Genomic DNA, 27529 nt, shown 5'->3' with positions numbered 1-27529 from the left:
ATAACGCCAGACCTTCAGATGCTTCGCGAGCTTGGATCTGTGGTTTTACCGCACCTGCCGTATACTCCAAGCCTGGCACCAAGCGACTATCACCTTTTCAAGCAATTGCAAAATTTTCCTGATGGTACAAAACTGACCTCAACAGAGGTTATGAAAATGAGGTGGTAAAATTTTTTGCCAGCAAGGACGAGGATTTTTTCAATTGTGGGATTGTGAAAATCCCATCAAAATGGACAAAAGTTGTCGAACAAATTTGCGCATATTTGACCTAAATCGGTTAGTCCTAACTTTGTTAATTTTATCGTCGGAATTTAGAAAAATAAAAAAAAAACGCTTGGAATTTTTCACTTCAATTAGTATTCGAAAGTTGTATGGAATTTGAAATAAAATTTTTGTGGTCACCTAGCTGTAATAAAAGAGTCCCAGTCAAGAAAAGAAGAAAGATACTGAATTGGAGTGTATTTCAAATGGGAGGAGGAAGGCGAAGAAGTAGAAAAAAGAGGTTACTTTAGGCTATAGTTTGTACCGTGTACTTGTGGAATCGATGGTTAGAAAAAAAGAGGCCACATGAAAAAAGAAACTGGTTCCATATATTTGCGAATAGGAAAGAAATGAGTTGAACCGGTCAATTTGTGTAAAGGAATGACTTGAAAAGCATGGATTCCTGAGGTGGGTGGGCCTTTATAAAAGATTTTTTTGTGGCGTTTTTCATGTAACTACAGATGTTTAGTGGTTTTGCATGATACAAAGCGTTTTATTGAAATGAGTCAAGCTCATATTGGAAAATTTTAAATGGCACTGACTCTATTATTATTGAGATACACTTTAATACCATTTAAATGTTCTACCGGCAATCGTTTAAGCAAGGAGAAAGTTGGAATTATTTCCTCCTTAAACCATCCTCGTACATCGATGAGAACTCAAGCTCAACATCGAGGAAACTTTTAAACGATATCACATCTCATTGGCCGCTCATCCGTGAATTTGGCCGATGCTCCCCTGGCTTTTTAGGATATTCTTTTACCACATTTTCGTAAACTTTTACGGGCTTACATGATGGGAAGCAGCCGAAAATACGTATTCCTCCATATTAGAGGATTTCACGGAAGTTTCCGCAAACATATTATATTTTTTGACCACTAAAATTGTAGATCACTTAAATTAACGTGATATGTGGTCGAACAGTTTGATCTATCGAACCAGTACCACCGCTGCCGCGTGCGTGGATCCACGGAGCGGATAAAGAAGGGTCCTTAACTGCTTTTTTATACTTGTTCCTTGGATGTGATTTTTTTTTTCACTGATTTCTTTTCCTACTGATTCTACTGTGGTTTCACATTGTGTTGTAACTAATCTTACCATTATCCGGAAATGTTTGTTCATCCTTGATCTACATAGCAGATCTGAATTACATTTACTAATTTCCCGAAACCTTTGAAGCCATTAAAATTAACTATTTTTCTATCAAAAAATCACTAAGATTTTGAAATAATTTTGCGATGGTCTTTTTTCTCACTCGCCGTTCAATAACGACGACTGGTGAGTCACCGCCGGTGCCGCTGGGAGGCTGTGAAGAGATACTGATCTCCTGAAGAAATATGGATACATTAGTCGATTTTTCAAAAAAGAAGTCTCTTCAGTTGTTTTAGTCCTTTATGGCACCTTTTACAGTTGCTTGTTGTTGTTGATGGCTAAACTCAATGTTTCAGTAAACTGTTGTCTGTCTTCGTCTCCATGCAACTTGAAAATCCATGGTTTATCGATCTTTGGAGACAGCCTTGAGTTTTGTTAATTGCAATGAATAAAAATGCACAGAAAAAATTCAAAGAAGACGTTCCACGTTTTAGTTTGATTGCTTGAACTGTGGCCAAAATTGTTGATGACAGTGGCTGAGTGAAATTTCAAAAAAGACTCTTTCCGGCTCAATAATCCAATTTTTCATCAATTTGTGACCCAACTTGTCTTGTAATGTTTCTTTCTGCAATCTCACCACATAAAACGTTACCAACTTTCAACATATATGGGTGGATCTCGTTCTGTAGAATCACTATATTTCCGGAAAATCCTTGCAACCCTCAATGCTATTCTTTTTATTCTAAAACGTGGAATACGCCTCAAACTGTGTAAGCATGAAAGAGGTACCTTTTCATTTTTCATTCAAACACTGCATTTTGTAATTACAAATGTAGAACAGCTTATGTGTTAATCTAAAAGTTAGTGCAGTTTGTTTCAACCGCTTTTACTCCACGGATGAGGTATTCCTGAGACCTTTCTGCTATTTATGGACATTCCTCCCAGGACCGAACATTTCCACTAGACTATTACGAATTCACTACAACCACACGAGTAGTATTAGCCGGCCTGTGGTGGATAATTAGCGTTTTATGGGTTGGATTTGTTGAGAAAAACTATGCATAAGGTGACTCTGTGCCGAAATAATCCGGGAAACTGCCAGCAGCGGGATCCACCAAGGTAACGGTAGGCTTTTCATGCTAACTAGCGTCTCAGGCGTTCTGCTATTTTTGTAATACGTCTTTATAGATGTTTTTTTTTGCTAATTCTGCAGTTGTACATACAGAACTATCCTGGAATACTGTGTTTTCCTGATCAATTGCTGTGATATTCCCAGGAGCGTTTACTGTAACGGTAATATCCACTTTTCAAAGACGAGGATTCTAACATTCACCCCCTGCGACAATAAAAAGGGAGCATAGGTGTGTGTAGAAGAAAATTAGCTCTGATCTATGGAAAGAATCCAACTGAAGTTTCTTTTTCTGGGTGGACATACAGAGTTGTTGATTGTTGACAGAGTTGTACATACATAGAAATCGAGTAATTTCTGTATTTAGCCAGTAGTACCTTAGAACTTTCCTTCGAACAAGCTCTCGCAGAAGATCGAGAAGGTTGGGCAGAACTGTGTTCAATGACGGCACACCTCGGCGAAGATGCGGGTAATCGCGTCAGGTGATGACATTGGAAATCACTAACAAACAAATTGTTAGTAAATCGAACATGGCTCAACACTGACCAGGAACGCACACGAAAGCGAAATGATGAGAGAATGATGATTATATGTCTCGTTCCCTTCATTTTTCTCGTAGATGATGTCGAAGCTACTTCCGCTGACAAAAACCTCCACTAACAACTGATATTTCCCAAAAAAAGGCTTACTGAGCCGGATGTTTTCGGTTTTTCTTTTTACGACGAAACCATACATTTCAATGGCCAATAGTTCTTAAAAATCAGCGAGGAATTCTGTTTTGCTCTTATAAGATTTTTAAGAACGTCAATGCAGTTGTAGAAAGCTGTTTATGCTCACGAAGCGAGCGATCTCTAAGAACCTCAAGTGCGTAACATAAGAGAGGGAGTAGTTCTAGTCCCCAGCAAGATGAGTTCGCAAATTTCAGAGTGGTTTCATTCATTTCGCTAGGACTTAAACTGTTGGCTGAGCAGAGATCCGAGGAGAACTTTTGTTAAACACAAGACAGTCTTCTGCTGAGTCTTTCCAGATCGTATTTTTATAATATATACTATATGCTATATATACTATACGATATACTCCGGATAATTCCGCACATACTGAGGGAAAGTTTTTTCGAGTTCCATTCCTTCCTATTAATACCATTAAGAAACCAATTATGGAAGCGAAGAACAGTGAAGAGATGAAGGTTCGGCTTTCTCGCAAGTCAGAAAAAAAAGTGTTTCAAGCAAATGAATGAGTTGTTAGCGAGGTAATCGCCGAATACCACATATGAAATGAGCTTTCACCCAACAGTTACACTTATTTGTTTATATGCGATGAACCTTGTTCTCTGATATGCTGTAAAGTTTATTTGATTTCTTTCAGGAAACTTTTTTCGTCCGAACAGAACGTTCAAGTTACATTCGAACACTGCATATATACGGTTGTAGGAAGCTGTTTATGCTCACGAAGCGGGCGATCTCTAAGAACCTCAAGTGCGTAACATAAGAGAGGGAGTAGTTCTAGTCCCCAGCAAGATGAGTTCGCAAATTTCAGAGTGGTTTTATTCATTTCGCTCGGAATTAAAAAGTTTGTTAAGTAAAAATCCGAGTAGAACTTTTGTAAAACACAAGACAGCCTTCTGCTGAGTCTTTCCAGATCGCATTTTTATAATATATACTATATACTGCATAAGGGTGGGTGTGGCGCGTCGGTTAGAGGTCCGTTGTAGCCACACGGTCAAGAGTTCGAAACCGCCCTAGTGCAAACCAAGCCTCTGATCCCTCTAGGGTCGATAAATTGGTACCAGACTTGTCTGGAAGGATAAAAGCACTGATTTGACACATCGGCTGGAGCCCGCAAGTCATTGTATTGGCCAACACGCGTTCCAAAACCTCATCGATTCCGAATTCCAGTAAATCGCGTTGGCGCATCCCAAATGGATTGATACGCCAGTAACTTTATCCTTTTTCCTTTTATATACTACATATACTATACGATATACTCCGGATAATTCCGCACATACAGAAGGAAGGTATTTTTCGAGTTCCATTCCTTCCTATTAATACCATTAAGAAACCAATTCTGGTAGCGATGAATAGTGAAGAGATGAAGGTTCGGCTTTCTTGCGAATCAGAAAAAAAGTGTTTGAAGCAAATGAATGAGTTGTTAGCGAGGTAATCGCCGAATACCACATATGAAATGAGCTTTCACCCAACAGTTACACTTATTTGTTTATATGCGATGAACCTTGTTCTCTGATATGCGATAAAGTTTATTTGATTTCTTTCAGGAAACTTTTTTCGTCCGAACAGAAAAGTTCAAGCTAAATTGGGAGATTACATAAATAGGATTCATGGTTTCCCCATGGAAGAGGTCCGGAGGTCAGGAACGCTTTACCTTGTATGCAATCTACTCCAGTTTCTCTATCCAGGGCGACTTCAGGAGGTCTCTTGTAGCTGCTCTTGTCAAGAGGACATACACCTGTAATTTAGTTGTCAGCTTCGCCATGAGATCTTCTTCTATCTAATCCGTACAACTTATGAAGTAATAACAATTCTTATGGTATTCTTTTAATTCAGATATCTGAAGTTATTCACTCTGGAGAACATACAGTAGTTCCTACCTGTAGCGGCGCAAATCCAGTTAGAGAATCTCCGCACGTCGGCGAAAAAGTTGACTTCTCCTGAAATATTGAATCTATTTTCTAAATTTTAGCAGCAGTTCTTTTTTCTCCTCGCGTCTTCTTGTAAGTAAGTTCTCAAGTTCGGTTGTATTTTTGCTCTCATTTTCGCAGTCACCCTAGGAATACTTTCTGCTCCAGAGATATGGCAATAAGCTATGCATACGGAAGATCAAGTATTTTTTTGCGACAACTGTGTCGTGGGGGATAAATTTCAATTGTGAATCTGAGAGTTCTGAAGTTTTGGCGTTCGTCTCGACCTTTCATTCACGTCTCTGACTCGTGTGAACAAATATTTTTACCTGGATGAGGCGATTCCGGTTCTAGAATGGCAGACGCAATTCCATATAGAACAGCTCTGTTTCTTTGGTCGTGGCGGAAAAGTGGGCCACCGCTGTCACCCTGAAAGCTGTGGGATTTCTAGACAGTACGCTTTGAACTTTTCTTTGGAGTCTTCCTACATGTGCATTCATTCATATTTTCTTCAATATTGTGATGTTAAACGCAAAATTACACGATTCAGTGACATTTCTAAGTGATGTAGGTCTACAGAGACATGTATGTGCGCGCACCCTTCTATCCAAAAAAATTACTAACCTTGGTTAATGTGTTTTCCCAATGAAACGTTGTAAGTTGTCCATCCTTACTTCCTACAACGGTTAAATTCACTTTTTGAAGAGGACGATACCCATCGATTTGCCGACGTGCTACAACAAGAAGTGAACATAAATTTTTGTAGAAGAAAATTTGCATTGATCTGCGAAGGAAATTCGGCGGATTCTTTTTTTGGGTTGAGAAACAGAGTCGAAACGAAGTTCTTCTAATACCAACTGATCTGTATGAGTATGTGTGGAAAAATATGAAAAAATCTTTGAATTTCTCCCATGAATCAGGAACCATCAATAATCGTAAAACACACAGTCATTCCCGTATCCAATAGCGACCATGGGACCCTCAACAGTGCTGTTTTCCTCCGCAAGACAAATAGGCGACGCGACGGTCTCTTCAACATCTTTGTCTAGTTCAATCAATGCCACGTCGTAATGTTGCCTGGGATCAAGGCGATCGTACCATGGATGTGGGAAAACCTGGAATTGCGATATGCAGATGAAAAGAGACTTGTATACCATCAACGTACGTAGCGAGGTGTGTAAACCGTTTCACCGGGACATCCACGATAAGTTGGACATCTGCTTCCGACATGAATCTCCATGTTCTCAAAGATTCGTGGATCCGCAAGCCTGGAGAGAAAATTTCTAAAGTAGCGTGAAAGTGAAGGGACGTAAAGAGAACGAAACGTGCTCACTCTGGGTGCTTCCTCCATAATTTAAGTTTATCTTCGTTTACGTCGTATACGCAATGAGCTGCGGTGATAACGTGGCGACGGGAGATCAGCGAAGCACTGCAGACTTCTTTAAATGTCTCTTATATTGCAGTTAAATTTACTCACTTGAAATTTTTCTTATTTATAAAATACCAGGTTGTGCTATGAAATGCACTGTCGGATACTTACTTCCGAGATGTCCCTGAGGGACTACTTTAAACGGAAACAACCCGACAGCAAATGGATACTCGTTGCTATCCACAGGTTCACCATTTGATATCAGCTGTGGTCCTCCTGAAACGCTCCTACGTCAGACTCCAGGCTATCATTCATATTCGCCTGTGAACAGAAGAAATGTGCTGTACGATGCCTCTGCTCAAGAATCCATGAGCTTGTCGGAAGTGACATAAGTGCCGTAGCTGACAGATGCGTATATTTTCCCTGTCGAAATCTCCTTGAAAACGTACTTTTCGGGTCAATTTGCTGAAGTCTTATCGCTCCACAGGTTTCCTTCAAACGTTCGTTCTCGCTAGTATCGATCCTAACTAATGACGCGACAGAAATCCAAGGAAGAATGTTCATCTAAACGATTTTGCTAGAAGTTTTAATTTGAAGTAATTTGAGGCCGTCTTTCCAGCATAAAACATCAGCTTCTAATTTTAGGCAATGATTTCTTGTGGATGTCATGATGGATAGATGGGTTGTGTGTAGTTTACTCCTGAGGGTTGAACGAGAAGAGGAAGAGGATGAGAAAATTAGATGACCGGGAAAAGAAGTGTGTCGTGGTATATGAACTCTTCCTGCTGCTTGCTTTACTGCTTCTCCCCTGCATTTTATACTGCTTTTACCGTCGATTTTCCAATAACTGTTCGGATGTTCTTCACTTTTTGACGATATTGAAGCGCTTATTGCGATTAGTCATGGAACTTCTTGCGAGTTCTGGCGAAAAAAGCTCATTTATGAAGCCTATTCATCGAGGATTAAAGTTATATTTTCAGCTAAGTTCCACAAAAAAATGTCAACGAACCATTCGTCATCGCTGTTGTTCCATCCCTGAATACATTGCCGTTACATGCTTTCTGGCACAGACACTGAAAGTGCACGCGGATCAAATCCGAAGTCTGCGCAAAAAAATGTACAGAAAGTTAGTGGAAGAAGAGTTTAGGTAAAGATCAACATTTTGGAACATTCTAGCGCTTAATTGATGGTAATTCTGTTCAAAATACTTTAAGTGTGGAAAATCTTCCATGGTTAAAATTTCTAGTTTCTATTTTTTGGCTGCGGTATGAAACTGGGTACCATACTTTAGCAAGTTATATTAAGATGAGGATAGCTGGTATATTTTCAATATGAGCCTGATCCACAGCGTTTAAGGACCGAGATATGTACGTTAAACCTTGAAATGCATTCCCTCCTACAACACTACATCGTTTGAAGCGAAAAGTGTGAACTCTCAATAAAATGTCGTCGAGCAAGTCTCTGTTCATGACAGTAGTGTTTATCGTCCTCCTTGTTCGTGACTGGAGCTTCTGAACTGTCCAAAGGTCAAAGCTAAATGATTCTTCTTGAATAAACGATAATAAGGTATCCAATTTTTGATTTAGCCACTAAATATTGAAAAGTTTTAGAAGTGAACAAGCTCATTTAGTGAATCCTGACTTTCAATTAAAAAGATCGGTTATATTCGAGGATAAAATGATTTTACACCGGAATCTACTATTCAATAAGTATACGAGAAGGGTTTTTTTTGTTTTTGCAGTTGTACATACATAACTATCCTGGAATACTGTTTTTTCACCATCAATTCCTATAATTTTCCCGTCAGCGTTTACCGTAGCGGTGAAATCCACTTGTCAAAGACGAGGATTCTAACGTTCCTAGCGAACCCCCGTCCCAGGAAGGGCCATAACGGTGTGTAGAAGAAAATTAGCTCTGTTCTATGGAAAGAATCCAGTCGAAGTTTCTTTTTTGGGTGGACAAATGAAGTTGTTGATTGTTGACAGAGTTGTACATACATAGAAATCGAGTAATTTCTGCATTTTGCCAGTAATACCTCAGAACCATCCTTTTTCTAATGAATTTCTCTTGTCAGCAGTAATTATTTTTGTAAAGTACAATCAGATCAATGATGTCAGCTATATACTTTTCATTACAAATTTCGTAGAAGACCTTCTGCAGAAGTTTCAGGAAGAACCAGGATCAGGAAGGAAGAGATCGTGTGAAATAGCGCGATAGGTGAACAGTTTTTGTTCTATCGACCTGTGATCGGTTCCTGGTGTGTGTGAGGATCGCGCGAGTCAATCGACCTCAACTGTTTCTCGACACTGACTTATTTCGTGTTTTTTTTTGCTTATAAACAACATCTTGTTAAATAAGTAGAGGGTCATAAATTTGTGAAATACATCGCTTGTCCTTTGAAAGTGGTGCGGTGTTTTTCTATCAAATTTCAGTTCTTCCTCTCGTTCAAATCTGGAAGAATTCCAGATGTTTGTTCTGTTCACCAAATGCTTCAACATTTTAATTACACTTTGCTAAAAGGTAACACATATAACTGACCTGCAATCTCTTCTTGGCGAGTGAATTTCAGAGTCCAGATATTCACTCTCGATATTATATGTGGAAATTAAGTTGCACTGTTGATTTCGCTTTTTCATCTTGATTCCACGACCTTATTTACTCTTTTTTCTTTACAAAAAAAAGTGTTCCGATGTATATATGCGGTCGTCCATCTTTCACTCTCTTTTTCTTTTCAAGTATCAGAAAATAAAGCGCACGAATCTGGAATGCGCAACAATTCATCTGGCTTAACAATCCGATTTTCACTCGAATTTTCTAAAAACTGGATGATTTGGTACAATTTTCAAGCTACATCAGGGACCATTCACAACGAAAACATTTTCTGTTATTTTTTCATTCCCCATTCAATAATGATTGCTCAAGATTTCAGAGAACATTGAATGGACAACAACTTTCTGGATAAGTGAGGCGATGATTACGATACTTTCATAGTTTTTCTCTCTTTCTCTGTGCTCTTATCCTTTGTGTCACCCATTCGAATAACCTGTTACTGTTGATGGATAAATTTGATGCATGGAAAAAGTGGTCGTCTCTCCTCATCCTTTTTCAATGAGACAATCCATGTTTCGTTGATCTTCGGAGAAAAGCTGGAAATTCATGAAGTAGAAAGAACAATAAGATAAATGAATTGTGAAGAAGCGTCACCTTTGCAGCGATTTTAAAATATTATTAAATTTATTTAACAACCTCGTTTACAGATTATCAAAATCAATACGATTTTAAAATAGATCAAATAACCAACAATTATGTGCTAGAATGTTCCTAACAAAATACTTATCTTTTGAGAATAGATCACGAGCAGAAATATAAAATTATCGATTACGAATCAACATTACAATCTAAACCGTTGCCGTGCTTTTGAATGGGTGATCTATTGAGGTTAATGGTACCCTGGATGCTGATAATCAATAAACAAAAACTTTTTCCCATTTATGCTGTATACTACTGTTCCAAGTCTGTGTGCATGCGCCTGTGTTTGCCTGTATTTCATAAGAATTACTCCGCAAAAATAAAAAAGGCTCAATTCCTCTGCACTGGATATTAATATCTGGAATGGAAAAATGTCACTATCCAGAGAATCGATAGCAACTACTAAGTGTTGCTGCTCTGACCTCTAGGTGATAATTGATTTAACTTTAACGTTTTTGGTTTAACTACTACATATTAAGTAGTTTCTGAATCAAATAAATCATGCATTTACCTCGTGTGTTGTATTTGAAGTTACCCTCATGTGAAACTGTAATTCAACGTAAATAACATAAGTGTTAACCATCAACGGGTGGATAATTTCTGAGTTCTGTCCGTGGTGGCCCACGACTTTTCATTTTGTTGAATTAATTCTTCCTTACGACCCAACTTATACATATGAAGTGTGACCTGATCAATGAAAGCAGCGATGTATCCTGAAGAGGAAGGAGGAAAAAGGACGGTAGTGCCATGTGAAATGATGAGATGGGTGGTATTGTTTTTGATCTATCGATCAGAAACCGCGGGAGTTAGTCGTCGTCAGCTCCTTCTTAGAATTTGGTCTGTGTTTGACTACTACCGTTCCTTTCTTCTATCATTTTCTGTGAAATTCTAAGGTGTTCACATTGCGTCAGAACTATTCCTGAGAGTGTAACCAGATGTGAGACTTTCCACAATCTTTGTAGCGTACTTAAGTTGGCGCTACTTTTTTTCCAACAATCTTGAGAATTAGTTAACAGACAGTTTTAGGGATTTATATTAGCTGCACTCACGTAAATTTGTGGATTTTTTTGTTGTTCTGTTAGGTTTAATGACAGGAAATTGTGAGAAGCAATGAAATTTCTGATCCTCCATAGTGTTTATAGCGTAATTAAGTTGCAATGCAAGTGCTGATAGTAATGAGACTCGTATACGGGCCGCGTATACAAGTCTGATTGATACCTGCACGTGATGGCCTTGCTTTAACTAAACACAATCAGGCGTTCGAGTGCACGCATTGGGAACGTACGAGCCATATAACTTGCACTGTTATATGGCGAAAGATTCCCATGCATTGCAAAATGGTGCTTTCAGTGAAAGTTCAACTTCCTGAAGGGAGCATGGAATCTTTGGCAAAAACCATTTGTTTCGTCACGCTGAACTTCCGAACACTATCGAGTGAACTCCAACAAGCCGCTCTGTCCAGACTTCTGCGATATCTCTGTGTGCCTTCTGCTGCACTGCAGGAAACACGCATGAGATATCGGCCTGTCATCAGCATCGAAATTTACACAATATACTGAGGCGATGCTGATGAGAACAAAGTAGGTGACTGCGCGATAGCTGTGAGGAGCGATTACAAGAACCTGGTGGAGGAATTTGGCTCAACGTCGTCTAGATGCCCCTTTCTACGACTGCCGGATCGCAGAGCGCGTAAACTTCGGATCGTAACTGCTCACGCTCCTACGGAAACCGCTGAGGACAACAGTAAGGACGCCTTCTATGATGAACTCAATGCGTTGATGTCTAAAATACCAAGCCAACAGGAGGTCATTGTCGGAGTCGACGCAAATGCAAAGATGGGACTTCAACAGCAATCCGATGTGCTAGGAAAATGGTATTATCCAGCGGAGCGCACGTCGGACAACGGTGACCGTTTGGTCGACTTGTCCGAACAGACAGGCCTCATCATCGCTTCCACGTTTAAGAGGAATCATCGACGCCATCAGCTCACGTGGCAGCGCAAGCGGAAGGTGAGGACTCTTAAGCTTCAGCTCCACTACGTTCTGGCGAGGAACATTCTTCAGTCAGTTATCCGAAAATCTAGAGCTGTTTGGGAAGTCGCGTTCGACTCTGACCACCGTCCAGTTCTCCTCAGCTTCAAGGTTTCACAAGAGAAACCGAGGAGTTCATCTCCAACCGAAAATCGACATGACAAGTCTGAAAGACGTAGAATGCAGAACAAAATTCCGCCAACGTGCATCTATTCATGTTGGAGTACGGACCAGGAAGAAGCCTAGCGATGCGGATCCCTTCACAAAGTGCAACCAGGACGCTGCAAAGGAAACGCTCCCGGTTCTATTGCCGCAGAAAAAGTTTGCCTTTGCATCTGCGGAAACAAAATCCACGTACAATTCTGTATATGTCGTGCGCAGCGCTGGTGACTTCAACCAGGAAAAGCGTCTTAGAAGGAAGCTGCGTCGTCAATTCCAACAAGACCGCGATAACGAGTGGACGTCAAGGGCAATGGAGTTTGAGAAAGCGTGGGAGGACAGGAACCCGCGGAAAGTCTATGCTCTACTAAAACAGTAAAGCGCAAAATGAAAACATGTTCTCCTGTCCTCAAAACTGCAGATGGTGTAGCAGTCGGTGAAGCAACCCTTCCAATTTGGAGGGAAAACTTCAATACCTTGCTGAACCGGCTAGCATCGTCAGCTCCTGAACTCGAGCACGTTCATAGACCGACATATTCGGTTAACGAGGAGCCACCGATCGAGTCGGAGGTTCTAATCTGTATTCAAAAAATGAAGAATGGAAAATCTGGTGGAGACGACGGGGTTAGCGCAAAAATGCTAAAATATCTTCCTCGGTCTGGGATTCGTGAGATGACAAAGATCATCCGCTCAATATGGATAGACGAAAGGATACCTGATTAGTGGGGACACGCTATTATAAATCCCCCCACAAGAAGTTATCCGTCACGGACCCTAGGAATTATCGAGGAATTTCTTTTCTGCGTGTTATGTACAAAGTATTGGAGCGCATTGCCCTGGACCGACTCATTAAACATCGGGAAGAAACAACGCGCGACGAGCAAGCTGGCTTTCGTCCTGGCTGACCTACGCTTGACCAGGTGTTCATCGGCAGGAGAGTGAACGAAATCTGACAGCGGTATTCGAAGCCAGTGCAACTATCGTTTCTGGACATTGAAGCCGCTTTCGATTCTCCTCACCGAGGCCGTCATCTCAACACGCTCCGCGCAGATGGAAAGTTCGTTCGCCTTCTTGATGACATGAATCAACGAACAACTGCTGCAGTTCGAACACTGGCCGGATGTACAACACCGTTTGAAGTGGTAACTGGAGTAAGACAGGGGGCAGTAGAGGACCCTTCCTGTTCAATTTCGCCATCGACGACATTATGCGAAGAACAGTCGACCAGTGTCCTGCTGGCATTGTCTTAGCACCATCAGGGTGCCCATTGACTGATCTCGAGTACGCCGACGATGTTGTTATATTCGCGGAAAGCAGTACGAAACTTCAACATGTTGTCAACCTTGTATCGCAGCAGGCTGCAGCCTATGGATTTCATCTACGCCATGATAAATGCAAGCAGATGTGGATCTTTTCGAGACCTCGAACGGGAATCAGGGTGAACGGACAACCGGTAGAACTCGTCGATGAGTTCTGTTACCTGGGCTGTACGCTGAAGAACAACTGCAGCTACGAGGAAGATGTTCAGCAAAGATGCGCCAAGGCTACTTCTCCATTTAACTCCTTAACGAAATGCCTGTGGTCGACCCCCATCACCAACGAAGTCAACGAAGCTGCGAGTCTACCCATCCAAAGTTCGCCCCATCATGATGTGCGGATCGGAGACTTGGGCAGCACCATCAACGGTTATGGAGACGCTTGACTGTACGGAAGGAAAGCTGCTTAGACGGCTACTTGGCTTCTTTTGGCCTAGGATATGCCACAATGAAGATCTTTAAGCAGAATTTGACGTGGTATGCCGGCGGATGACACGTGGAACACATCAACATCTTGCACCGCAATCGAAAGTGGCTAAAGTAAATCGTCTTCGCTTCTTTGGTCATATATTAAAGAGACCGGCAGATCGCCTTGTTCATTGATTTCTCAGGAGTTTCCCGGGTTCGAGCTGGCAGAAGCCACCTGGCCGAAAACGGAGGTTCTGGACTGACGTGGAGAAAGAGGACCTGAGGACACTCGGCGTGGATAGGCAGTTCAGGCGAGACGTAAGGTTTCGCAGAATATGGAATAGCGACGAATGGATTGATTCTGTGCAAGCTCTCGCAGAAGATTGAGAAGGTTGGGCCGAGCTGTGTTCAAGGACGGCACACCTCGGCGAAGATGCGGGTAATCGCGTCAGACATCAGCCCGCCGATTAAGCGTAAGCATTAAGTAAGTTGCAGTGATCATTCCTGGAAATCGCTAACAAACAAATTGTTAGTAAATCGAACATGGCTCAACACTGACCTTTATCGCACACGAAAGCGAAATGACGAGAGAATGATGATTATCTGTCTCGTTCCCTTCATTTTTCTCACAGATGATGTCGAAGCTACTTCCGCTGACTAAAAACTCCACTAACAACTGATATTTCCCAAAAAAGGCGTACTAAGCCAGATGTTTTCGGTTTTTCCTTTGTACGACAATACCATATATTTGAAGGGCCGATTGTTCTTCAAAATCAGCGAGAAATTCTGTTTTGCTTGTATAAGATTTTTAAGAACGTCAATACAGTTGTAGGAAGCTGTTTGTGCTCACGAAGCGGGCGATCTCCAAGAACCTCAAGTGCGTAACATAAGAGAGGGAGTCGTTGTAGTCCCCAGCAAGACGAGTTCGCAAATTTCAGAGTGGTTTTATTCATTTCGCTCGGACTTAAGCTGTTGGTTGAGGAAAAATCCGAGTAGAACTTTCGTTAAACACAAGGCAGTCTTCTGCTGAGCCTTTCCATATTGCATTTGTATAGTATATACTGTATACTATATATACGATACGATATACACCGGATAATTCCGCACATGCTGAAGGAGAGTTTTTTCGAGTTCCATTCCTTCCTATTAATACCATTAAGAAACCAATTCTGGTAGCGATGAATAGTGAAGAGATGAAGGTTCGGCTTTCTCGCAAATCAGAAAAAAAAGTGTTTCAAGCAAATGAATGAGTTGTTAGCGAGGTAATCGCCGAATACCACATATGAAATGAGCTTTCACCCAACAGTTACACTTATTTGTTTATATGCGATGAACCTTGTTCTCTGATATGCTGTAAAGTTTATTTGATTTCTTTCAGGAAACTTTTTTCGTCCGAACAGAACGTTCAAGTTACATTCGAACACTGCATATATACGGTTCACGGTTTCCCCATGGAAAAGGTCTGGGTCCGAATGTCGGGATCGCTTTACCTTGAATACAATCTACTCCTGTTCTTTCATCTAGGCGGACTTCAGGGGGTTTCTTGTAGCTGCTCTTGTCAAGAGGACAAACACCTGTAATTTAGTTGTTAGCTTCGCTATGAGATCTTCTTCCATCTGATCATGTGATCAACATATGAAGTAATAAGAATTCTTATGGTATTTTTAAAATCTTCCTTTTCCTTGAGATATCTGGAATTATTCACTCTGGAGAACATACACTAATTCTCACCTGTAGCGGCGCAAATCCAGTTCGAATATTTCCGCACGTCGATGAAAAAGTTGAATGCCCCTGAAATATTGAGATGACTGGTTTCTAAATTTTACCAGCAGTTTTTCTTCGCGCCTTTTTGTAGGTGATTTCTCATGTTCAACCGCATTTTTTGCTCTCATTTCGGAATCTTCCTAGGAAAACTCCCCGCTCTGGAGGTATGGCAATAAGCTATTTATACGGAAGATCAAATTTTTTTTTGCGACAACAGTGTCGTGGGGGATAAATTTCAATTGTGAATCTGACAGTTCTGAAGTTCTGGCGTTCGCCTCGCCCTTTCATTCCCGTCTCTGGTTCGTGTAAACGAATATTTTTACCTCGATAAGGCGTTCGGCAATTTTGACCGGAAGACGTAATTCCATATAGAACAACTCTGTCTCTTTGGTCGTGACGGAAAAGTGGGCCACCGCTGTCCCCCTGAAAGATGTGGGAATTCTAGACAGTACGCTTTGAACTTTTCTATGGATTCTTCCTAAATGTGTATTTGTTCATATTTCTTACCGTAATATGAAGTTAAACGCAAAATTACACAATACGGTGTCATTTTTAAGTGGTGTAGACCTACAAAGATATGTAAATGCGCGCACCCTTCTATCCCAAAAAAGTTACTGACCTGGCATGTTGTGTTTTCCCAATCAAACGTTGCAATTTGCCCATCCTTACTTGCTATAACGTTTAAATTCACTTTTTGAAGAGGATAATACCCATCGATTTGCCGACGTGCTACAACAAGAAGTGAACATAAATTCTTTTAGAAGAAAATTTGCATTGATCTGCGAAGGAAATTCGGCTGATTCTTTTTTTAGGTTGAGAAACAGAGTCCAAACGAAGTTCTTCTTATACCAAATGATCTGTATGAGTATGTATGGAAAAATATGAAAAAAATCATTCAATCTTCCCAATGAATCAGGAAATATGAATAATCATAAAACAGACGGTCAACACCGTATCCAATAGCGACCATGGGACCCTCAACACTGCTGTCTTCCTCCGGAAGACAGATAGGCGACGCGACGGTCTCATCAACATCTCTGTCTAGTTCAATTAATGCCACATCGTTAAGATGCTTGGGATCAAGGCGATCATACCGTGGATGTGGGATAACCTGAAACTGCGATATTCAAATGAAAAGAGAGTTGCATACCATCAACGTACATAGCGAGGTGTGTAAACCCTATCATTGGGACATCCAAGAAAGGTTGGACACCTACTTCCGACAGAAACAAGGATGTTCTCAAAGATTTGTGGATTCGCAAGCCTGAAGAGGAAATGTTGATCCTTTCTAAAGTGAAGTGGAAGTGAAGGGACGTAAAGAGAACGAAACGTGCTCACTCTGGGTTCTTCCTCCATAATTTAACTTCATCTTCGTTTATTTCGTAGACGCAATGAGCTGCGGTGATAACGTGGCGACGGGAGATCAGTGAACCACTGCACACACCTTTAAATGTCTCTTACATTGTTGTTAAATTTACTAACTTGCAAACATTTTTCTTATTTATAAAATTTCAGATTACACAATGAAGCGTACTGTTGGATACTTACTTCCGATATTTTTCGTAGAGGTTATTTTAATCGAAAATAACCCGACAACAAATGGATACTCGTTCCTATCCACAGGGTCACCATTTGAAATCAGCTGTGGTCCTCCTAAAAAGCTCCTACGTCAGACTCCAGGCTAGCATTCATATTCGCTTGTGAACAGAAGAAATGTGCTGTACGATGCCTCTGCTCAAGAATCCATGAGCTTGTCGGAAGCGACATAAGTGCCGTAGCTGGCAGACGCGTATATTTTCCCTGTCGAAATCTCCTTGAAAACATACTTTTCGGCTCAATTTGCTGAAGTCTTATCGCTCCACAAGTTTCCTTCAGACGTGTGTTCTCGTTAGTATCGATCCTAACTAAGGACGCGACAGAAATCCAAGGAAAAATGTTCATCTAAACGATTTTGCTAGAAGTTTTAATTTGAAGTAATTTGAGGTCGTCTTTCCAGCATAAGACATCAGCTTCTAATTTTATGTAATGATTTCTTGTGGATGTCATAATGGATAGATGGGTTCTGCGTAGTTTTCTCCTGAGGATTGAACGAGAAGAGGAAGAGGATGAGAAAATGAGATGACCGGGAAAAGGAGTGTGTCGTGGTATATGAACTCTTCCTGCTGCTTGCTTTACTGCTTCTCCCCTTCATTTTATACTGCTTTTACCGTCGATTTTCCAATAACTGTTCGGATGTTCTTCACTTTTTGACGATATTGAAGCGCTTATTGCGATTAGTCATGGAACTTCTTGCGAGTTCTGGCGAAAAAAGCTCATTTATGAAGCCTATTCATCGAGGATTAAAGTTATATTTTCAGCTAAGTTCCACAAAAAAATGTCAACGAACCATTCGTCATCGCTGTTGTTCCATCCCTGAATACATTGCCTTTCTGGCACAGACACTGAAAGTGCACGCGGATCAAATCCGTAGTCTGCGCAAAAAATGTACAAAAAGTTGGTGGAAGAAGAGTTTAGGTAATGATCCACATCTTGGAAGATTCTAGCGCATTATCGATCGAATTCTGTTTAAAATAGCTTTAAGTGTAGAAAATCTTCCCTGGTCAAAATTTCTAGTTTCTATTTTTTGGCTGCGGTATGAAACTGGGTACCATTCTTTAGCAAGTTATATTAAGACGAGGATAGCTGGTATATTTCCAATATGATCCAGATCCACAGCGTTTAAGGACCAAGATATGTACGCAAAACGTTGAAATGCATTCTCTCCTATAACACTACATCGTTTGAAGCGAAAAGTGTGAACTCTCAATAAAATGACCTCGATCAAGTCCCTGTTCATGACAGTAGTGTTTATCGCCCTTCTTATTTACGACTGCAGCTTCTGAACTGTCCAAAAGTCAAGGCCAAATGATTCTTCTTGAATAAACGATAGAAATGAATCCACTTTTTGATTTAGCCACTAAATATTGAGAAGTTTTAGAAGTGAACAAGCTCATTTAGTGAATCCTGACTTTCAATTAAAAAGATCGGTTATATTCGAGGATAAAATGATTTTACACCGGAATCTACTATTCAATAAGTATACGAGAAGGGTTTTTTTTTTTGCAGTTGTACATACAGAACTATCATGGAATACTGATTTTTCCCCATCAATTCCTTCCAATAATTTTCCCGTCAGCGTTTACCGTAGCGGTAAAATCCACTTGTCAAAGACGAGGATTCTAACGTTCCTAGCGAACCCCCGTCCCAGGAAGGGCCATAACGGTGTGTAGAAGAAAATTAGCTCTGTTCTATGGAAAGAATCCAGTCGAAGTTTCTTTTTTGGATGGACATATGAAGTTGTTGATTGTTGACAGAGTTGTACATACATAGAAATCGAGTAATTTCTGCATTTTGCCAGTAATACCTCAGAACCATCCTTTTTCGAATGAATTTCTCTTTTCAGCAGTAATTATTTTTGTAAAGTACAATCAGATCAATGATGTCAGCTATATACTCTTCATTACAAATCTTGTAGAAGACCTTCTGTAAAAATTCAGGAAGAGCCAGAACCACAAAGGAACAGGTCGTGTGAAATAACGCGATAGGTGGGCAGTTTTTGTTCTATCGACCTGTGATCGGTTCCTGGTGCGTGAGGATCGCGCGAGTCAATCGACCTCAACTGTTTCTCGACACTGACTTATTTCGTGTTTTTTGCTTATAAACAACATCTTGTTAAATAAATAGAGGATCATAAATTTGTGAAATCCATCGCTTGTCGTTTGAAAGTGGTGGGGTGGTTTTCTAATAAACTTCAATTGTTCTTGCCATTTGAATCTGGAAGAATCCCAGGTATTTGTTTCGCTCGACAAGTGCTGAATCCTCCAACACTGTAACTTTTTTTGCCCAAAGGTAATGCAGATTATTGACCTACATTCTCTTCTAGGCGACAGAGTTTGTTATTCGAACTATTTACTGTCGATGTTATGTTTAAAAATAATGTTCTACTGTTGAATTCGCCTTTTTTATTCGTGTTCCGTCACGTGTTCGGTCAATTAATTATGAAAAGGCAATTAATTATGTATCCATGTATCTATATGTTTGTATCCATTTTTCATTTATTATGTATCCATGTCCATGTTGTAGAATCGTCTTCCTCCAAAAAATCCATGATCATTGCACTCAGATAAATTTGTTGAGCTAATTTTTTGACAGGCAGATTGTATTCTTTTTTTAAAATTCGCTCTTGAAAAAAAAAACCAGAGGACTGAGGAATGTGCATCTATCATCACGTAAATACTACTCGACTTGGACTCAAATTTTCTAATTGCAATAAGATTCTCGGATAATAATTTGGTGCAATTTCCACGAAATATTTAGAGAGTATTCAGAAGGAAAAGTTTTTCCGTCATTTTTTTCTCACTTTTCGAGAAGAACACTGAATGAGTTGGGCTGAATGAGTTAGGAGTTTCTGGATAATCGAGGCGATGTTGACTACTTTTTCAAAATTTTTCTCTTTCCCAGTGCTTTTATTCTCTCTGTTACGCCTTACAATTACCTCTTTACTGTTGAGGAATAAATTTTGATGTTCCGATAATGTGGTACTATGTCCTCCTCTTGGTCCTATCTTATAATCCATGTTTCGTTGATCTTCGAAGGCGATCTAGACTTTTATCAAGTAGAAAATACAAAAATACAAACAAATTCAAAGTAAACTTCACTTTTTGAAGCGATTTTAAAAGTAATAAACTTACCTAATCATTTTTTAATGTACGATAGGGTCCTGAGCAAAAGATTTATTTTTTCACAGTAGATCATAAAATAGAAATATGAAATTATCGATTACGATGCAATATTCCAATCGATGCCATTCCATTTCTGTTGGATCAATAACTTTTAGAGATTAATGGTACCCTTGTGGTTGCCAATGCTTCTATTAGCATTTAATGGGCAAACACCTAAAATGTACTCGCTAAAAGTAATTGTAATTGAAATAATTGTAATTAATATATGTAATTTCAATCAAATAACTGTTCTTCGTTTAATATGGATATTATTGATTAGTATAATTAAGTGGAAAGTAATCTACTTAAGACAAGGTTTTAGAAAAGTACAGAGATCCCAGGAATTAGAATCTCTCGAATTCATATGCACGTTGAAGTCAACATATAGAGTTTATCTTCAAAAAGAATAAATTAATATTTATTTATTTATTGTTATATTTTATTTTTATTCACTTATTTATTTTTTATGCACTACTTATATGCAAATTATCAATTTTATACTTGTTTTTGAATGGTTATTTATTTTGTTTCCGCCAAAGAATTTTATCTTATTTATTTGATGTAGGTTATTAGTTAGTGGTATGTTAGAGAGTTCTAATTTATAATCAATCGATACCCTTTCGAATCCATGGATATCTAAATTTTCCAATTTTACGATGAAATCGAATCTTATTATAACAGAAAAACCCGAGAAATACGCGGATTCTCTTCTTTTTCTCTTCTGGAAAAGAATTAGCGATTTTATTGTGGATGGAAAATCCTGTAATCATATACGGATGAAATGAAAAAAGTAGTATTACTTACCGGTATGATGACAAATCCAGTCAATCTTCGGACGTACATCGGTGAAATTGTTCCGTCTTACTGTAATAGTTATAGTTGAAAGTGTGCACATACATTAAAAATCCAACACGGTCCACGATTTTACAAATACGGCGGGATCTAATGGAAAATTTCTGGATAAGTAGAGTTTCTCTTTGACGACAGTAGAAATAGTAGGTCAATTTTTCGTCCAATTATACATCATACAAGACATAGATATATGAAGGTGTAGTTTTATTGATAGATAATCCAATCAATACTATGATTATTTTTTTTTGAAGAAGATTAAAAAATACTTCTTGCAGTAACTTACTATGTAAAAGAGCTGTACTTTTGGGGTTGCACCATTTTCAGATCAGCTACTTTTTGCAACAATATTTTTATTTATTTATTATTTACAACAATTATCAAATATTTACTTATATTAATATCTGTCTTAATATTTTTTAATTTTTAAGAATTTTTTCAGTATTAATTGAAATAAATACTTGTTGTTTAACTTTCTCTTCAATATTAAGTTGCAAGAAGTACCTGAGGCAAACTGTAGACAGTATGGTTCGACTGTAGAAGCGATCCCCACAAGAGTTTCTCTACCTTGTTCATCAGTTTGGAAAAGAGGTCCACCACTGTCTCCCTGCAAATAATAATTAGCAATAATCCATTAATCCTTGATTCTACTTCATTCCATTAATCCACTCTCAGAAGTGATGTACTGGATAAGAAGCTAAAAGCAAACAAATTTTCGTCCAAATGTCTATTTAGATTTCTTTATTAAGATTTTTTTACCACATTTCTAATTTTTCTCTATAAAAATTTAGATATGTGGTTAAATATCAAATTAAATTATTAAATATCATAATATCAATTATTAAATATCAACCCTAAAAGAAGAAATTCTATGAATGAAACTTCTCTAAGACAAATGTAACTTTTTTGCACGAAATTTTATAAAGAAAAGGGAATGAAAAAAAGTGGGAAAGGGATGAATTAAATTTTTTTACGTTAACCATTTCCATTTTCGCCTAGAATAACTCCTCCTCAGTACTTTTTAAACTTCTTTAAATATTTATTTGCTGAAATATTGTTACTAACTCTGCACAATGATTGCGATTTATCAGCAGTTTCAATTATGCCGTTAACTTCATGCCGTTTCGTTAATTGCACAACTTGAAGACCAGGAGCAGTTGGATTTGAGTAGAAGCTTGCTGAAATAAAGCATATAATTCAACTTTCTTTTTTTAGAGTGGAAAGTCGTCCAGAAAAAAATCAGGACATCGTATGACTTGAGAAAGACTTTTAAAAAGTTGAACTTACGATCGATTCCAAATCCAGCTGAATCTAAGGTGTTTACTAACGACACATTACTTCCGGGCATACAAATAGGTACCCCATCTGTTGATAGTATCGTAGAATCAAGTTCTAGGATTGCTACATCATTCAGAGGCTTGCAGATATCAAAATCTGGATGAGGAATCACCTGAAAAAATCTTCAGCTACCTCGAAATAAACCTTAATTATATTTCAATTTCCATTTTTCCTTCTTTTTTCCTTTCCTTTTTTTTCATCTTTACAATTTTCTATGTTTCATACCGAACGAGCCTTGTATTTGGTTCCACGAGGAGAACATGATCCAGATGGAGGACATGTACTACCAACATAAACAGTGAAAAGATCACCATTCAGCACTTTCATAGGTATCCTGAAAAATTAGAAACTCATCCACTACGATCATTCTGTTGGGTAATTTTTGGGGGCAGCAAGTCTTAGGAACCTTTTTGGATCCGTTTTTTTACACATTTCTCCCAGTTGGTATCCATCATAATTAAAAACACAGTGTGCAGCGGTCATAATATGTCGTGGTGAGATTTGTACACCAGTACAGGAAAAGTTCTGGTAACGACTAGCAAAATTTCCTGAAAAATTACTTTTTTTCGTTATCTAAGAAAAGAAAAATACGAGTATGATCTTCGCAAACATTTGTACTAAAAACTAACCGAAAATTGTAAACGGATATGGTTTTTTAATGGAGAGAGCCGCTACAAATGGAAATTCGTTTACCGCTACTGGCGCTCCCATTGCCAAAAATTTTGGTTCGTCATCTTAAAAATAAACTGTGCAACGACATTATGGTCCCTTTTGAATGAGCAATCGATAAGTTCAACACTTTTAACCACGATCTTTGGATTTGAAAAGTTTTCAAGAACCCTGCAAATTGCAAGTATTTTCCTTGCTCTTCCTCAAAAATCAATTTTGCTAAAAAAAAATTTCTATTGAAAAAAAAATTTTGAAAATAGCTTTTGTAATTCGTTAATTTTCTGAATTACAGTCCCTACTTCACAGGAAATTAGGGAAAATTGTTTTTCCTTGCTTTGTTTTTCCTTAATTTATCATAAACTAAGCAGTGTTCCTCTAAACTAATTGTTTTTTCTGGAATTTCTAGCTGTTTCTTTCTTACTTACGTTTGTTTGTTAATTTACAACAGAGTAATTTACTCACCATTAAAAGATGGTTCGCCAATAAACCGTGCACCACATTTTTTCCACAAATTTTCATTTTCTTCAGTTGTAATTTTTAACGTTAAAACCGCTGGAAACCCAAGAAGCCAGAGCATCTCCTAAAATAATTCAGGAATCATAAGTGCAACGCTTTATAAGGATATACTTTGCTCAATACTGCCTAATTCTGGATGAATTATGAACTCAGACTCATGCTAATGAACGTAGTTGGTTGATAGCTAAGCATGGCGGATTTGTTTAGAAATTTTGTCGTTTCAGTAAGAAACGTAGAAGATCGTTGAATTCTAGGATAGTATCGTTTCTCATTTCAATATTTTAGCTTTAAGCGCGGCTTCTTATTCTTTATCCAAATGATTTCAGGAATATGTGCTGCTTCGCCATGATCTCTTACAACCACAGGATGCGGTGGACCCCCCCCCCCCCCCAACAAAAAAAGGCAGAAAAAACAACCAAAAATGAGTTGTTGCAATTTTTATTCTATGAAAATCAAAATCTAAACTTTTTTAATCTAGGGGCAGCGGTGGAAGAAGAAAAATTTATGAAAATCACTACATCTCTTACTTTTCTCGAAAGGAAGAAGCTTCAGAAATAAAATTTTAAAAAAAGATCTGTTGTGCCCTATATGTACTTAGTAATATTCCCAATAAGTATTGTTAAAGACTTCACGTTTTCTGGAACTACGTTAGGAAATAGCGAAAAGAGGAAAATAGGGTATAAGTCTGTGCTGGGACTCGAATAACAAATGAAATAGTTGAAATGGAGCTAGAAATGAGTTTCGTGAAAAAGGTCCTCTGATTCATTTCCAATATTTTCATTTCTGTGCACAAAAATGAAAAACTTATTGGAACTATTCATAGTTTGACGTAAATGTTTCTTGAAATTTCTTTCAGATGGCGAAGGAACAGCCGCTGAAAGGACGTAGCAGAGTTTCAACGAAAGTTCATTGAAAATAAACTTACAGCTCAAATTTCCAAACCATTCCATTGCTAGGTTTCTTCAATTGTTGTTGTTTTAGTTGTTGTTGTTGTTGTTGACATGAGTTGTTTTCTAATTTGATCCATGTCCATGATCCATGATTGGGGAAAAAAATTACTGAAATATATTATCAATATATGAACAAAATAATCTTATTTGTTCCGTAATTCCAGATTCCAGACTCTTCTTCAGCTGTTTTATTCAAGTGTTCGTGTTCAAATTTCACATTCACTGTTCCTTTGGGCGAATCATGCAGTTCCATGTATTTATTTTTTTTTATCCTGAGGTTGTTTTGTTTTATAAAAGTGAACTGTATTTTCTTGGCTGACTCATGAACATTTTTAATTCACTTTCTCACATTTTACCAGGATATGAATACTTTGGAAGCCCGAATAAAGAATTATTTATTCTCGTGTTACGCAGGGAAACCCTGGAAAAAACATTGATCTCCAGCAACAACCAACCAACATCCAGGATTATTCCTTTAACTTATTCTTTTCCGAAAAAATAATAGTGGTTTCGTGTTTACAGTTTGTGCGAAGACTGAGAGGAGTATTGAGGGAAATTTGCGATGGTAGGTTCTCTCCAGTAATAAATTGGATTTGAAATATAATTTTCAAGTAAAACAGCACGGACAGTTCAAAATAGTTCTTTTGTCAGGAAATGTTCACTTTCATCAAAGATCAAAGAATCCACAACAAACTGAAATATTCAACTGGTTACCTTAACTTACCGTGTTCAAGGCCTCATCGTGCACAAGGTTACCTGGTCCCGACACGAACATCAGTGAAATTTTTGACGTAAAAATCAAGTATTTTCATGGATTTAGCTTTTTTTTCATCACAGGGGTTTTCTCAAGTTCATGTTTATATCTCTTCTTATATTTATCTGTGCAAACTTGTGAAATCAACGTAATTTTCTTCCGTATAACGGACCAGTTCATTTTAATGTAAAATTTAGGTGAACGCCTTCCAAGCAAATTGATAAACGCCAGACACTTTATCCTTTATTTTACTAATTTATAAAACTGGGATCTTATACGGAGAGTTAGGATAGTTAGCCTACCGGAATTGCTTGCGGATTATCCCACATTTCCTGGATCCTAGGTAATTTTTTTTTCAAAATAACAGAATATATTTCTCTACTATGAAGTTGTGAAGTCAAGAGCGTTGAAAATTTGATGAACATCAATGAATTCTGTATTCTAGGATTATCCGGATTATCCCTTACAAAAATTGGTGGAATATTCCAGCAGTATGCTTTACCTATGGCTCTTTGTAAGGTCATAGCGATCATAAACGCAACGTAATTGATTACGGTAATATCGAACAAATTACTTACCCGTCCGAACCGATTTTACGGCGGTTGGGCCCATTCAAGCGTGTTTTATTGTGTCAACAAATTTCAGCCTGTTAGGGTTCAGGAAAACATTTTCGCTATGATTAATTCTTGCTGACACTAACCTATCAGAATTCAGTTTTTCTAGTAAATTACCTGGAAATTTAAGTAGATCACTTGAACTATACTGTGCTGGTAACTAGAATAACTCAACAATTACGCAACACTAACGCAGCAAATACGTTGTAATGTGTGAGACAACAATCCGAGACTTTTTTCATAGATCCAGAAAAATATAGGACGAGGAACTGCGACTGAATATTTTAACGGTAAAAATCCAGTAGATGATGTTAAAATTGGGTGGAAAACCGATAAATATGGAACAAATTGTGTTAAATATAGAGGGACCTATTAAAATTACTTTTAAATATATTCAATTTAAAACCCTTTTTTAGTTCAGGCACTATTTTAAACCTGCGCTAGGTAGGATTCTCTGCAAGATGTTTCAAAACGAAGTAAGGAAAAGTGCAGATCATCCTGAAATCAATAAGAACTAATAGATGAAGACGACTGAGTCTTTGTTATCCATTAAAGGTGGATTTATTCCTCTCATCCCAAGGTACAAGTTCGGGAAGATACTCATACTTATGCTTATCACCGTCGCACTATTCCAAGCACACAGATAAGAATTGATGGAGAAACGGGAAATTTTTCTAAACGCACCTGAAAAATGGAGTGATTTTGGCTCATCAAAACTATAAGGATCTCCATGAATGTCGTTTCTTTCTTAACTTCTTCTGATATAAATGACGTGGATTAGTGAAATTTCTGGGATTTTCCAGTAAGATTTGTGGCGTTGGGAAATTTTGGAGTTGCGTGAGGAGAATGCGTATCGATTCAAGTCTTGCGAAACTCGACTTTGGGCAGCGAATTAAAAAAGAATTAGCGCATAGGGGTAAGGAACAATTTCTGTTTCAGCAATTATGAAAGTGTAGACCTATTAGACAGGATTTGACTAATTTTTGAAGCATAAATTGTATGAATCCATAGCAAAGTGGTACTATGAAGACGAAAAAAAAGGTTGGTTTCGTTTAGTTTGCTCTTTCAATCCTCTACTTTCGTGGATTCATCCTAAAACGGGTCGAATTACAAATACAGATTGATGAACTAAGTCTGGAAGGTAGTTTTCGGAATGTGTGACTTTTTCGCGTGAAAAGGAATAGTGATGGTCTGATATACATATGATATTTAAAGAAAAAACTTCCGCACTTGAATTCTTCGGAAATGTCCTTAAGTACAAACCCACAATGATGCCAATATTCCAGAAATTTTCAAGCATAAAACTCATTGTGATGTGATTATTCCAGAAAATCCTTGGCGTAAAAACTTATGATGATAAGTATATGATATTTAAAAAACATATATATATATATATCGGTGTGAGTATTCCAGAAATCTTTCCCATATCGATGAGATTTTTTCGTACGTAAATGGGTGCAGTGGATGGGACTCCCATTGAATCACTTCCAGTCATAATTGTTTCCGTTCTTTCTATTCTTTACAGAATCCATACGGTTGTTTCCCATCCATCTGGTATTTCTTATGATAAGCTCAATAATAGGGAGGAAAAAATGCGTGGGCAAGAATGTCATTGCGGCATCTTCAAGAGAAGAATCTATTCAGAAGATAGTAAAAGACGGATGAGA

The 27529-nt window shown here is 38.4% G+C and overlaps 7 protein-coding genes across 8 annotated transcripts; 4 read left to right on the top strand and 3 right to left on the bottom strand.

Annotated features, from left to right (window-relative positions):
• Window positions 1-4782: 4782 nt before the first annotated feature.
• RB195_021278 (uncharacterized protein) lies at window positions 4783-7050 on the bottom strand (the record flags this gene model as incomplete). 2 transcript variants are annotated; one of them, XM_064207929.1, is made up of 10 exons in its annotated part: window positions 4783-4787; window positions 4862-4945; window positions 5088-5147; window positions 5447-5546; window positions 5742-5851; window positions 6064-6232; window positions 6283-6385; window positions 6451-6556; window positions 6658-6762; window positions 6936-7050. In XM_064207929.1, 10 exons carry the CDS (start codon window positions 7048-7050, stop codon window positions 4783-4785), a joined length of 957 nt encoding a protein of 318 aa, XP_064063809.1. The 2 variants fall into 2 exon arrangements, with proteins under 2 accessions (XP_064063809.1, XP_064063810.1); XM_064207928.1 differs by lacking the exon at window positions 4783-4787 and having other exon boundaries at window positions 4788-4945.
• Window positions 7051-11298: 4248 nt separating this feature from the next.
• RB195_021276 (uncharacterized protein) lies at window positions 11299-12303 on the top strand (the record flags this gene model as incomplete). Its single annotated transcript, XM_064207926.1, has 3 exons — window positions 11299-11315; window positions 11390-11744; window positions 11803-12303. 3 exons carry the CDS (start codon window positions 11299-11301, stop codon window positions 12301-12303), a joined length of 873 nt encoding a protein of 290 aa, XP_064063807.1.
• On the top strand, window positions 11514-12011 carry RB195_021277 (uncharacterized protein; the record flags this gene model as incomplete). The annotated part of the gene is made up of 1 exon (XM_064207927.1): window positions 11514-12011. One exon carries the CDS (start codon window positions 11514-11516, stop codon window positions 12009-12011), a length of 498 nt encoding a protein of 165 aa, XP_064063808.1.
• An 8-nt stretch (window positions 12304-12311) lies between the features above and the next one.
• Window positions 12312-12647, top strand: RB195_021275 (uncharacterized protein; the record flags this gene model as incomplete). Its single annotated transcript, XM_064207925.1, has 1 exon — window positions 12312-12647. The coding sequence occupies one exon, from the start codon at window positions 12312-12314 to the stop codon at window positions 12645-12647; it is 336 nt and encodes a 111-aa protein (XP_064063806.1).
• Window positions 12648-13131: 484 nt separating this feature from the next.
• On the top strand, window positions 13132-13626 carry RB195_021274 (uncharacterized protein; the record flags this gene model as incomplete). Its single annotated transcript, XM_064207924.1, has 1 exon — window positions 13132-13626. One exon carries the CDS (start codon window positions 13132-13134, stop codon window positions 13624-13626), a length of 495 nt encoding a protein of 164 aa, XP_064063805.1.
• Window positions 13627-15058: 1432 nt separating this feature from the next.
• RB195_021273 (uncharacterized protein) lies at window positions 15059-17353 on the bottom strand (the record flags this gene model as incomplete). The annotated part of the gene is made up of 9 exons (XM_064207923.1): window positions 15059-15222; window positions 15380-15439; window positions 15736-15835; window positions 16032-16141; window positions 16355-16523; window positions 16574-16676; window positions 16751-16856; window positions 16961-17065; window positions 17239-17353. 9 exons carry the CDS (start codon window positions 17351-17353, stop codon window positions 15059-15061), a joined length of 1032 nt encoding a protein of 343 aa, XP_064063804.1.
• A 2931-nt stretch (window positions 17354-20284) lies between these two features.
• Window positions 20285-25269, bottom strand: RB195_021272 (uncharacterized protein; the record flags this gene model as incomplete). The annotated part of the gene is made up of 10 exons (XM_064207922.1): window positions 20285-20346; window positions 20977-21036; window positions 21526-21628; window positions 22087-22199; window positions 22309-22471; window positions 22585-22693; window positions 22766-22907; window positions 22989-23093; window positions 23491-23608; window positions 25219-25269. The coding sequence occupies 10 exons, from the start codon at window positions 25267-25269 to the stop codon at window positions 20285-20287; spliced, it is 1026 nt and encodes a 341-aa protein (XP_064063803.1).
• Window positions 25270-27529: the final 2260 nt, after the last annotated feature.

This window comes from Necator americanus, chromosome X (genome assembly GCF_031761385.1).
Source record: "Necator americanus strain Aroian chromosome X, whole genome shotgun sequence".
In the NCBI taxonomy this organism is placed as follows: Eukaryota; Metazoa; Nematoda; class Chromadorea; order Rhabditida; family Ancylostomatidae; genus Necator; species Necator americanus.
Note: the sequence above shows the minus strand (reverse complement) of the source record. Positions and strands in the feature narration are given on the sequence as shown.